We start from the raw sequence: 14,032 nt of genomic DNA on the forward strand, positions 1-14,032 counted from the left end.
TTTTAATTTACATTTTGACACCATTTAATTACGTTTTTTTCTTCAGTTTGCATAAAACGAGACATGTGCGGCTAATGGTGGCAGCAATTTTGTCTGCTATGGTAGCATTAATGCCGATATTAATTATGATGATAATGATAGCGCGTTTAAATGGCCATGGACATACACGAAGAGAAGGATACGGAGCACAATACGTCATAATAAAAACAAAAAAATGCCCCTCCCAACCCGATTTCATGACAGGGTTCAGACGCGAAACCTTTTTTGTTTTACGTGCTCTTGCAAGAAAACGCATTGTGTTATGTTGACCATAGCAGGCTGATGTTGTCATATGTTCTTCCTACACTATACTATATCAATATAGACCACGTCTATCGAAATCAATTGTGACATAAACATGATAACAACGCAACAGGATATAAGACAAGCGGAATGTACTTTGTCACATGACATATTAACATACATTTAATCGATACTTGGGTCAACATCGGGTTAATGTCCGCACAGTATTCAACCTGATGACAGACATACATTTACACCGGTAAATAATCGGCAACCACTGCAGACGTGGACCGGATTTGGCATGCATAATGCATGCTTTTTTCTCCAAATGATTCAGATGTTAATTAGATTCTGCTTTCTAACAAGGTACAACGGCTTGTCGATACACGTCACTTCAGCTGAATTCATACACGACGCTGGCCATGTCCCACCCTGGAGAATCCATTCCCAAAATTTCCAAGGGTCTTATCCGGCCTTCCAACTTACCGAACAGCCTACTCTGGATAGTGCTACTTGAGGCGATCAAATGATGGACGTTATTACTAACAGGTGGAACTAATTGTAACCAATTACGTGTACAATACAAAACCAATGTGGATGAAGTCGACATGACTGGTACTAATGTACTGGGTATTGGACTACTGACTACTGATTACTGCCGCCTGCCGCGTAATAAGGTTCCCATCATTGTTCGCGACACACAAGATTCGTCGCAGCGCGCGCGGAATGATCTAACATGTATATATGCCCAAATACAGTATAATTATTTTACATTCGCATGTTCGATGGAGGTCAGCGAATTCCATTCCCAAGATCGGTCGCTTTGAAGAGATCGATTTCCGTGCACAAGCCGTGCAAATCAAACACATGCCGAAAGATGAGGGAGGAGCGCAAACCCCGGTAATTGAATTTACAGAAAGAAGTGCCAGAGGCTTGAAAGGTCAACGCCGGACTTTGCTGGAAGCTGCTCGTCGTAGTTACCAAACCAACCTCCGTGGAAACGGGGTGGAAACGTACCCGCTAAGCGCTTGCCTCAAGTTGAGGTGGGTCGTTTACACACTCTAGCAAAAACCCGATGAGATCCGAGCGAATCCGAATGCAGTCTAAATTTATATATATATAGTTTATTTATCGTACTCTTGTACATTTTACAGTATTGTGCATTGTGCGCTTACAAGAAAAGGTGCATTGAACAAGACAAGAACGTAAAAACAAAATACATGTATCAAAGTCTATTTATGAAAGAAAAATTCTCATGGATCCTCTGCCGCGGGGGGGGGGGCAAAGGTCAACTTATCATTCGCATGCTAGATGCGTAATAGTATCTGACAGCTCATCTCTATCAAAGAGGTGATAGTCACCCCTGTCTCTCATCAGTATAAGATCCCTGATCACACTGCCTATGTCATTCGTTTCGATATCACCAACTTTGTTACCCCTTCTAATAAGGTTGTCCCTATCGGTCCCTATCTTCTCACATAGTACATTGATGTTTCCCCCGACGGAGGAACTACTTCCGTAAATGACTAATTTCGCAGACAGTTCAACCAGTTCATTATTACTTCTCAGAGCAGTCTTAAAAATTTTTAAAAACCTGCTGTGCATCTGAAATTCCGGATTGATATCCCGGCATATAGTAGGCAACAAATTTGAGTGTGTCCGATACGGTAATTTGAAAAATTTTCTTACACATTTCCTCCAGGTCGTAAGCAGTCTATCCATGTGCCTAGAAGAAAAATCCCACAGTACGCTGCCGTATAAACACATGACATATGTTTTGAACAGGCGATATTTTACATCAATGTCGCAATGACCAAATGCAGAGACAAGTGCATTAGTTCGGGCAATCATGTTTCCAATAGCTTGATCAATAAGTGTCTGCTCGGCGTGGGGGCCTATGATATGGCCCAGGTGATTTGCTATATCTTCTACCTCAAGTCTGTTGTTTTGCCACCTTAAAAAAGTATCGGCTGCTTCTTTTCCAAACAATAGGAAGTGTGTTTTAATGACATTGAACAATAATCTATACTCCTCGGAATATCTATCACAAATCTTAAGCATTTCCTGCATGCCATGTCTAGTGGGGCACAATAGAACTACATCATCGGCGTACGCCAATGCCCCTACAAATTGTTGGCCAATATAACATCCGTAACTCGACTGTTTCAAGTCCAGTAGCATTTCATCCGAGTAAATGCAGAATAAAATTTCCCTGGTGTAAACGCAAAGTAATCGGTAATCATCGAGTCTCGTGTGGTCTGATCGGGTCTCAAAGTAGACCATCATTCCTTGTCCTCCATCAATTAAGGAATCAACGGTCCACACGTACATGTATATCACTGAGAATACGTTATCACCTGGATTCCCTTTCAAACCTCTTTGGCTACAGATGTGGGAATCGAACAGCATGCACAATGCAATAATACCGGTTAGGAATAATGACCGAGTCTACTGAGCCAACTGTTCGGTACAGCTAGGAGCTGCGCGAACAAGGAAAAGTTTCCGGAAACGTTGCTGACTGAAAGTGCCCTATGTCTAAAATGATTGAGTTGAGCGTGACCGCGTAATTTGGTCTATCAACCAGTTCACTCTCACATGTCACATACCAATCTCGGCCTCTGGGGGTTTCGTTCATGCTGTTCAGCTTTAAAACAACCCATTGACTTCAACATTTCTATGTGATCGTGTGGATCGATCTCGAGGGAATTTTTAAGGTCTCTCCCTGGGCGGTGTTTGATTTGCCCAGAACAGGACTGTAAGTAAGAGCGTAAGTATATGATGTTTTGGTTAGGATTTTACGGAATATGTATGTGATCGATTTTAGTTATTCAGCCAACTGTCGCCTATGCCAATATTAGTGGGCTATGAGTAAATTTGCCGGGAGAAATACCAATATTTTAAGCAAATCTGAGTTTGATACACTAAATTGATTTGGTGGCCGCTTTGTAAGTCTGTTTGGCTGAGAGTAGGACACAGAGCTTGATGATAACTGAACCAAAACCTCAATTTGTAAGTAATACGTGTATACCATTTTAGATCTTGGAGAAATGAAAAATTAGTAAAGTGTCGGACGGAATTCGTTGTTTGACACTCACCCTCCAGCCAGGCCTCTCCATATTTGCACTCCAAAATTGCCGTAAACATCATGATTTATTAACCAGATTGCTTTTTACAATCGGGCAAATAACTGAGTCACTAATAATGCTATAGCTAATGACCTTACACGATATTGTACCAGCGTTGATTAATATTTTCATTGAGTGACCCGGAATTACTTAGCAGCGTATTGAAGCCGTATAAGTGGAGTTTGTAGTTCACTGACAAAATTTTATTAATAAAGTCATTCATTTTCTCTTACGCCGTCGTGCTATGTCACTACTTTCCAGATAATAATAGCCGATCAACTGGTTATAGCCGTACTGCACGATAACTTCAGACGTCCGAGATGGAGTAACAAAGTAGTTAGATCTTTGCCTGAAGACGAAGATTTTGACTTGGTGAAAAATATGTGCTGCCTTCACCAGGACGACACTTTTGGATTAAAACGTTGAAATATCTGCAACGAGTGGACAATAGATAATGTTGACGGATGATATTCAGTGAACCAGAAAAAAGACGACTTACTCTTAGCTAATTTTAATTTCATACACGATTGAGATTTGTGCTGGAACCATGTTTATTACAGTGAAATTTGGTGGTGAGTTATGTATTTTTTTACCATTCTAGCTTTTCCGTAATAAATACAGGACCAATATATTGGGATTGTAGTGATTAGTGCGGGGTATATATTATACTGCGAAAATTCATTGTCCGCCATTTCAATAATTAAAAACATTTGGTTATCAACATATCTGGTCAATATATACACCGGGTACCTCAAGAGCTCGAAGCAGTGCAGCTTTCTCCAAAATTGGGCCCTAGTGCTGGAGTTGGAGCACGAGAACGTGTACTAGGCCAGTATCATGTGAACCACAAAAGTGACTATACATTTTAAGTAGTAATACTACTGAAAAAATTGAATGCTTGGTAAGATAAAAAGTAGAGTAACTGTAATTCAAAAATGTCTCATCAATATTTATTTTGATATTAGTATACTATTTGCGCAGTTGCCTATTTTGTAGAACAAGTTCATACTCGTTTTTCGTGGGCTAGCCTCCATGCCGGTTCATACTCGTTTTTCGTGGGCTAGCCTCCATGCAGGTTTTAAGAGTAATGGTGCTTACTAGAAATTCACAATCACTGTACGTCATGCAGTTGTACAGTATGGGACTTGACATGCCTCGGCGGATATTAAAGTACTCGTAACTAACTGTACGACTCGGGTGACTCTGTAGGGACCTTCCTAAGTCCTGGCACAAGAAGGATTTAGCCAACTAATTATTTTTAAAAAAATGAATCGCGTATTAACATATCGTAGTAAAGTTTTGATCATGATATATATTTTTTTAACAAACGAAACAGCGCACGCTCCAGCTTATTTCAAATAAACTCACCTTTAATCGACAATAATAAAGTAATAACGAAACCATAAAAAATTCTTAGTATATATTCTAAGATTTTTCGTATATTTTTGTATGAAAGTCTGGTTTTAATTTTGCGCCATCGAACACGGCAGTTGGCCTATAGAAATTGGCATGTATGCTATTTCGTGATGTTAACCTCAGCATGATTGAAGCCCAGACATACTTCACAGTTTGACATCAGTGTTTTGACGGCAGCCAATGACACCGTGAACAACTGGATAAAAAGGTCAGATATTTACCGGCATAATGTCATAGCTGGTTATTGGTACATTCTTGTTGTAATACACTACGACATGGGCATGAGGAGGGCGGGGGATTGTACTGTTCTGGGTCGGTTTTCTCTGCATGCGATTTGACGGGATTAGACAGGACAATCGCAGAATATGCGTGAAATGACAAAACTATGTCGCATGCATTTTCTCCTTCCAGAACGGAAAGAGATCATCTTCAATCCAAATTGCCGCAGTATCGCCCTCTTACGGCAGATACGACAGAAATGTAACTACACCAATGAAGTGATCGGTATCGATCTGTCCGACGAGGAGGGAAACGTAAAGATGCTGTCAGATATGCCCATGAGGCAGGCCAGCGAGGTGCTCAAGGAGCGGGAGACATTAGTCTTGGTCAGTGTGGAAAGTAAGTACTTGGTCAAGGTAACACTTTGAAGATTTTGCAGCATAGCTTCCAGTATTATCGGTCATGTCGTCAGTGAGGTAGGCCAACGAGGTGCTCAAGGAGAGGAATACGTCGGTATGGTCACTAGAAAGTAGGCCATTAGCTATAGCCAAGGTAACACTTCTCAACTTCCAATGTTGTGAGTGAGGCAGGCCAACGAGGTGCTCAAGGAGAGGGAGACGTTGGTATTGGTTTATGGTGGTTAGTCAATTAAACTAGGTTTTATAACTGTCCGATTGGAATGAGAACGTATAAAGGTTCTGCCAAATATTCCCCTTACGAGGCAGGTGAGGTGTTCAAAAAGACTGTGACATCTGTATTTACTACAAGTGTTGAAAGACAAACAGGGATAGGCATACAATCGATCCGCATTTAATCTTTTTTGTCTCTCTTTCAGAACTAGAAGACGGTGATTACAAATATACACCGCTACTGAACGACGAGGAGGCGATAACACAGGAGTTTCTAGGTTAGTGAAATACCGCTCGAAATATAAAGGGCTCTCAATATTTTGAGAGAATTACACATGTGGTCGACCAATCATAATTCCAGAACTTGTAGTGTTTGGCGCGGCATCTTGTATGATTCTCCAATAAGATGTCAATGCTGCTTCAACAGAGGCCGGATTAGAACCATAACAAAACAAAAAATCCCCCCTCCCCACCAACTTTCAGGTCACTTTCTCTTCAGCTTTTGAAGCAACGCAGCACGTTCATGTTTGTATAATCACACACCTGAAAGTGTTCAGTGTTTTTCCTTCCAGCACGCCTGTCCTCGCGAAATAGGCGGCGCTCTGAACGGCCTCGCAGCAGCCGGCGCTCGAAAGACGATAAATTGGGGTCAAGGACGGGCAAGGCCAAGGACAAAGAAAAAGTAGAGAGGGAAAAGTTGAAGTCAGCGAAGAAGGAGCGGGGACCAACTGAGGAGTACATGAAAAGAAAACGAGGATCTTTAACCGAACGCATCCCGAAAAGTTTACTGTCGACCATTTCTCCGAGTTAATGATCGAGAGTACGTTTAAATGCCGTGACTAACATACGCCTGAATGACTAATTATCTGTATACGTAATACAGAACAATCACCTTAACATGACTGCGATTTGAACAATAGATCTTAAGGTTGTCAGTATAATGCTCTTCCGATTGAGCTATCGATGTTTCTCGAGGCGACGCGACCAAAAGCTACATTGCTTTATACACGCACAATGGCTTGCTAAGTACCATGACCATCATCATACACAGAGCAAGATCTGAGACCTGCTTACTGACTTTACGGCAACATGATGGTTTAAGCCACCAACAGTGCGAGGGACCTACATGGAGGGACAAAGATTAAACCCCAATGAAACATTTTGCCTTATAATATTGTAAGTAGCAAACCGTTCGCGTATTGCGGCGAACTATAAGGGCTGAAGAAGGATATCACATTATCCTTTTTCATGAACTAGATACTTGCACATAAAAATGATTTTGACATTACCCAATTGCCGATACGTAAATCGGATAGGGAATATATCAAGTGGATCGATTACTGGAAGGAAACTTCGAAGTCGTTGTTTTTTACACTCTCGGTCCAGTACATATCTTCAGGATCACTGTCTGCGAGAAGTAGATTCGATTATAATAGTTAGGCCTACATATATACATGTAGTAGGCCTACTCTCCGTTGAAACGTTGTCAATGAATTATCATGAGCCTAAGAATAAGCCGTTTAGTTAATAATTGTTAAATGGCTCAGGTGAGTTCTACTGGATTAAACTAAACTTGGGATCATTTTCGCGTCAACTTAAAGGCTTTGTGAACGCTTTGTTCTTGCGCGGCTTTTATGGCAGAGAGATATCCTCTGACGAAGAGGAAGGAATTTTCAGCCTAACACGGAACGTCATTTTTTAGCCAACCGGTTCTAGACGTAATATCATGTCACAATTATACACATGCATATATGATTTTTCACCACATCAAACAATTGTTAAGTTGATGGATTTTATAGGCGTTTTATTGTAATGGTTGAGCCGAATAAATTATCTTTTTTTTATCTTCAAAAAGATTTTAAATCCAAGCTAATCATGTCCAAGTCGAGCAGCAAAACCATAATTGAAAGCCTTCTAAATATCTCTGGCACAAATTATAGGTTTGTTCTCTGAGTGAATCATTTTGAAAGGTTTTAAATATATCTCATTCAATACAACAAATACCTATTAAACCTTTAGCACTGGGACATTGAACAAGTCGTATGAGGCGATTTTAAATAATGATCTGGTAAACTTTGTTGTGCTTGGGCCAGTGAATTGTTTGCCAGTAAATATAGTTGTAATCGGTTTGTAAAAGTTGTTTAAAACTTAAGCCAAGATAAGGCCTGAATAACCTTTGGAAATTTACTGATTCCTACCACTCAAAGCTGACGGGTCAAATATGTTTTCCCCGAGTTACGCTAAAACGGCTTGATAAACAAAATAAAATCACACCGAGAGAGCACTTTATGAAAATTTTCATATATTTTTCGAAACAATAGAAAAGACAACCTAGATTACATGGACGTACTGCGAAAGTAAATAATATACATATCATTTAGGAAAACAATAACACGCTATTTGGCTATGGTGATGTGGAGGAGAAGGGAACTGACACTGAATTCTAAAACAGTACATGTATGAAACTCTTGTATATACATGTACAGTCAAGCCGCGGGCAGTACGTTCTTCGTTGTATCAGAGTCTTTCAGTCAAAATTTATTTGAAAGAGACTCGGTTTGTATGCACGTATCCGGCTGTTTTCCTTGGGACATCATGGCGATAAATATTATCGCCAGCGTTTTCAGAATATACGGCAAAATAATAATGCACGTGTCACCTATTTACCTATTATGAACTAGCACCTCCCATCTCCTACAAAACCTGTGTTGTCAATTTTACCAAACTGAGACATGGAGTCACGGAGTCATTCGCTTTTCAGACGATAATCTTTATTGGAGGGTAGGCGTCGCTCATCAACCGGACTGTGCACCGTTTCTCAAAGAAGATTTATCAACACTGTTGTCTGACGAACATATGACTGCTGCAGTCTCAGGAACTTCCCGACCGGCACTACCTCAGCGAATCACGTGAATTGTTGTGCGTTTGTTGATTACACTCTATTAAACGCGTGCTTCTCTGTGGCGGGACCAAAACTTTGGAACCAATTACCAGATATTTTAAAATCCATAGCTAATCCATCAACTAGACTAAACGCGTGCTTCCCCAAGTGTTGCTATGAACTTGTCGGCGAGAATTGCAAGCGCAGGTCTATAAAGACGTGTTGTACTCATAAACTGCATCGTACATAGACCTAAGGCTACGATTCGGATATTTGCTTCTGTGTATCTGTAGTATGTTCCTCTGTTCGTCAATTGTGACAAAGTGTTCCTCAAATTCCTTCCAGTCGACAGTATCCGCTCCTTGTATACATACATGTACTCGCAGAACTGTATCGTGTTTTAAATAAGTTGGCAGTTGGTCCCTTGAAAAACACAATACTTTGAAGCCGCCAAAATGTGACGGAGAAAAAGTGAAGCGTACGATCAATAATCCGAGTCTGCGGTTTGTTGATATATAGTTACACTGACCTGTAACTGGCAGGGTACGTCTTTGTCGGTTTTTAGTAAGACCTCTGTGTATGCTGCGGATGATAACCAACTCAAAGACAGTATTCATGACAAACGTTAAAACAATATCAGAATCAAGAAAGAAATCGACGTAGAAGTTGTTAGGAATACCATCAGGAATTCTCATTACGAGTGTGCTTTTGTGCAGCAGGGTAAACACCAGTTTGTTATCTTTATAACTTTGATGGACGGTGTACGTGGTCAAAGACGTTTCCATTAACTTTGGTAACTCGCAATAAAAAGCGAACGTCTTCATATCAACGGTATTGAACGGCAGTGCCGTATCAGCAAACAGACATTTCTCTTTGCTTGGAATGAGTAACGTTCCAATAAACTTCCCTACTGAAAAGTCGAACACGGATACATTATTTATCTTCAACCTGTTATCCGATCCCTTCACCTGAATATATAGGAGGAGGTTTAAAATGGGATATATAAAACGCCTTTTGAAAGGTGCATAGTCGGAACAGTTATAAAGTACTCTGTATACCTTATTGTGGGCATTATAAATGATGACTCTCTCCCAAGGAATCGGTTGTTCACGATACCTTACTATTACCAAAGGCCATGTTGGATGAAATTGAACTTTTAGATTCGTTCTATTCATATTGATTGGTGGTATAAAACTGAGAGTTCGACCTAAGTGGTACATCAACATTTTATTCTCCTATGAAGATAAACGGAAAAACCTCTGAATCAATTCGGTGTAGGAACTAGGTGAATATGGATTGAATTGGCAATGAAACGATTTCGGGTCACCTCAGGTTAATTCACAGTGATTGCAAAGTTTGTTTTATGTGTTAAATTAAATTAAGTCAATTTCGTTTTTCTGAATATGTCGACGCGCGATAACATGAAGTGTTTACTGTTGTCATATCCTTTGGATCGGGGTCGTATTATATGCAAGAACGATCCATCTTTGGGGTTGAACGAGAAACACTTGTGTCTTTTTTCCTTGTTTTTTGGATAGAAATCAGCAAATATTTCCTCATGTTTATATTCTCCCGATCCGTTCCTAACTAGGCCATCGATTGGTTCGTAGATTTGTCTAAAAAAAATGGCACGCGGACCAGGCACGGCCAACACAAATATCTCTTTGTCCCAAGGGTTGTACTTCATTCTGATATCAATGGTTACACTGGCCCGTTTTTGGAGCATTCTCATCAGCTCGAGGAAGTAGTTCTCAGGTTTATATCCCCCTTCCTTCCGATAAACATCAACTCGCCATAGTCCGAACATGCGGCTCAACCCATAAATTGCCACAACGGCAAAATAAGGAAATGACCTCATTCGAACCTTTACACCATTATAAAAACGAAGCTGAAACTCCCCAGTACTGTTGGACTCGACCAAGTCATAAACCGTTGTTGTGAAACCAGTTTGAAATTTACAAAAACATAAAGCATTGTCGTGAAATGTAATTATGATATCAACACTTTCCTTACTTCGGAAACAAAAGTCTGATTTAGGAATGACGAGCTCTCCAGAAAATTTACCTTTTGTGATATCATACAGAAAATAACTAGGTGCTTTTTTCCTGTTTTTTTTCTTACAATAAAAGGTAACATACGTTTTGTAGCACGCTCGATTTACATATCCACCGAGTCGGTTCTTGTAAAACGTTGTTTTGTACACACATCTATAAAAGCTACCAATAAATTCGTACGCAAGTAAAGTGTAATATGGCGTAGAACTTGGGAGTTTAAACAGAATGATACGGCCAGATTTATTTTCAAAATACCAACGGTCAAATGCAACACGTTGTGGTAAAAATGACACACGTTTCCGAAGTTTGTGTAGGAATCTTGTAATGTCCAATATGATTATTGAAAAGAATGCAATTAACGATTACGACAAATGGTTCCACCTTTCTTAATTAAGAATGCAATATCCATCCGACAAACCCAATTGATTTGACCAGGTTTTAATTCCGACCCGTCTTTTCTGATCGTCAGAGGTAAATGAATATTTCTGTTTATCTTTACGAACCATGATCTTACCTGCATTGGACTTCAAGGGGAAGGGGGGGGGCAGGGACGACATCCATAACGTAGAAGTACTTATCAATCAAAGTATGATGCATAAGTGGAAGTGACTTACAGTGGAACCTTCCCTAGCAGGACAGCCTCTCTCTGAAGGCCCAAACGTTTGTTCCTAATACAATTCAACCTCTGTAATCAGGACACGTCCCTGTCAGGGACGGAATCAATCAGTCCTAAGAGAGTAAAGAGCTGGTCCGACTGCATTGCACTTTATAAGGTGTCCTCACTTTAAATATAGTTGGGCCTTCCTAAGGGGACACCTCTGAATTGAGGAGACACTCTCTATCAAGGATGCTAATTTTGGTTCCAAATTGGTTGTTTCAATCCAATTTGACCTCTCACCGCTATAAAGGCCAGCACTTGTCATTCCCAAGGGGTCCTTAGTAGAGATTTATTATTCGGGGTCATGTTGAAAAAGTTGGTATGGCCCTGTTTAAGTGCTACCAGCGCAAGATGTCGCACTCTGTTTACGAGGTATAAAAGTGTCTTCGGCAGTGCACGGCCGAGGTGGAATGTGACAAATGTTGGTGGTGTTGGTGGACAAATAAAGACGAAAGGGTTTAGTTTGAATTCGAGTTTTGTTAAGTAAAATCGCCAATAAAACGGTAACAACGAAAGAAGAATGGAAAGAAGATCATCCTTCAAAACACACTCCACGGAATATTTAGATCTTTTCGAGGAGAGCACGCATCTAGCTTCGAAGGTAGTGTTTTCCTTTATGTATTTGGTACACAAAACACAAACACAAAAAAGTTACAATCAATATCAGTGCAAAGAAGCATTAAAACATGGATTACAGATAAATAACTACATGTGGTGGCAAGACTTGGAGAAATATGTGACCGTTGATCCTTCACAAAGAAAGTCCGCATCATTAAGGTCCTACTCCTTGTTATGGCAAATGATAAACAGTAAAATGAAGAAATGGCAATAAACATCGAGTGGCCAAAATAGGAACCCGGACTTTGCATTCATACCAGATACCTTTTTCTGATACATCCTAAAGCCATGTTTGTAAAACGCCTCCTCCTTCTCCATGCACGTTCCCTTCTTAGTACTCAGCTGACACACAAACTGGTTACCGTCTCGTAGTACATTCACCGTTGCGCAATCCCTCCGGCACAGAAGAGCACAACCAAAAAGAGAAACAGCGCTTCGCTTCCCCAAGTCTGGTCGGGAAATTCCGAAGTTGAATACGACTTTAAGTAAGTAGACCGTTGTTTCAACGTTTTTAGTCATTGCCATATTATTTTTCGACACGAATTTTCTCTGTCGTTACAATAGTCATTTTCACCTTGTGAATCTATCAAAATTCATGTGCAAATTTAACTAAATATAGGGTTAGTAATCATATGTTAGAAATTGAAACAGGACGAAATAGTAAACCACAAACCCCCAGGGGTGAAAGATTTTGTTCACATTGTAGGGATTTAGGTCGGATGGTAGTTGGTGATGAAGTTCATTTTGTTTTTAAGTGTCCCAAATTTGCGAGTGAGAGTGAACAATTACTTAAATACTGTTATTGTCTATATCCAAATTTGTCAAGTTAATCGCAAAGAGATCTTTTCATTTATTTGATGTCATCTGAAGGGGAAGTAATGAAGAATGAAGCAAAATTTTGCAATTATATGTAATCGCAAAGAGATCTTTTCATTTATTTGATGTCATCTGAAGGGGAAGTAATGAAGAATGAAGCAAAATTTTGCAATTATATGTATGAGTGATGGGTCTAATCTGCTTATAATAATTTTTTTGTAGCTTTTGTAAAATGTTCATTATTCATGTTCTGTTCTTTTAATCGTCTTGTATGTTTATTGCATAAAAATCCAATGTAAATGTACTTTTATAAGGAGTAATAAACAATATGAATTTGAATTTGAATGTACATTTATTGGTCAGGATGAACTAGTAATTTTCTTTAATGTCTAGTGCAAAAATGTTTGCTTCGTTCAAAGGATGACCTCGCTCTATGCGTGTTATAATTATGCTCTGCGCCGTGAAACGATCTTTTAGAATGAATCAATGAGTTAGAATAAAATTATTTTAGTACCAACTCAGTCTCCCAAGGTCATCCGCCTATCTATTATCGGGAACGCCTCAATTCCCCACCACTTCACCCGTGGCGTGTCTACGATCTATCGCTCCATGGCGAAACCATCCTTCAAGCTCATACACGGTACTACTTCGCTTGATGTAAAGATTTTTCTACGAATTCGGTGAAATGTCGTATTCCGAATCAAATGATATATCTATGAATAGCCCGTCTTCAAAGTCCAATGAGCGTGATAAAACGTGTTGATGAGAGGGTTTAGACCACCAAGATGACATTTGTGTTACACCAAGTTTTCACACAGATGTTACACTACTATCATTCCGGTGTTTACATTATGTTAAAGGCAGGTTGGTATAAGAATGTGATTAACTGCGCCAAAACAAAACACATAAAACTAGGTCAAATCGTTACCTCATGTTCATGCGTTATTTACGTTTCTTACAGTGAACATCAAGATAAGCTTCTTAAAGGGACAACTTGGGCGTGGGATGTACTTCGCCATGAGGATAATGAGCCTACTTGACACTAACCGCCGCCACTGGTAGTTTAACACTGATGCCGTTCTCTGATAACGATTTTCACCAGTGTTGGAAGGCAGTTTTGGGCATGGCTTGCGAATTTCAGGTTGGCCTATATAAGGTTACACGGGCCCGTTCTGGTGCATTGTTTATTGAAGTTCAAAGAGTTTTCATTAATCCTGTCTCCACAAATCAAGATCAGTACGTTTTTTTTCCTGTTTGTTTGCTTTGTTGTAATCACCTACATCAGTTGCCACGTAATAGTCTCTTCCATTTTTGACACTTCCTTAATAACTTGG

The 14,032-nt window shown here is 39.9% G+C and overlaps 1 protein-coding gene across 1 annotated transcript; it reads left to right on the forward strand.

Moving 5' to 3' along the window:
- The first annotated feature begins 3,233 nt into the window (after positions 1 to 3,233).
- Positions 3,234 to 7,486, forward strand: LOC135499792 (uncharacterized). Its single transcript, XM_064790749.1, has 5 exons — positions 3,234 to 3,291; positions 3,669 to 3,979; positions 5,235 to 5,441; positions 5,878 to 5,949; positions 6,244 to 7,486. Exons 2-5 carry the CDS (start codon positions 3,955 to 3,957, stop codon positions 6,480 to 6,482), a joined length of 543 nt encoding a protein of 180 aa, XP_064646819.1. The 5' UTR covers positions 3,234 to 3,291; positions 3,669 to 3,954; the 3' UTR covers positions 6,483 to 7,486.
- The last annotated feature ends 6,546 nt before the right edge of the window (positions 7,487 to 14,032 follow it).

Source organism: Lineus longissimus, chromosome 15 (genome assembly GCF_910592395.1).
Source record: "Lineus longissimus chromosome 15, tnLinLong1.2, whole genome shotgun sequence".
NCBI lineage: Eukaryota > Metazoa > Nemertea > Pilidiophora > Heteronemertea > Lineidae > Lineus > Lineus longissimus.

Excerpts from the sequence above, each read along its gene's own strand:
- LOC135499792 (XM_064790749.1), top strand. The coding sequence starts at position 3,955 with ATGTTTATTACAGTGAAATTTGGTG. Across the intron at positions 5,442-5,877 it reads AGTCTTGGTCAGTGTGGAAA|AACTAGAAGACGGTGATTAC; the intron begins GTAAGTACTTGG and ends TCTCTCTTTCAG. Across the intron at positions 5,950-6,243 it reads GATAACACAGGAGTTTCTAG|CACGCCTGTCCTCGCGAAAT; the intron begins GTTAGTGAAATA and ends TTTTCCTTCCAG.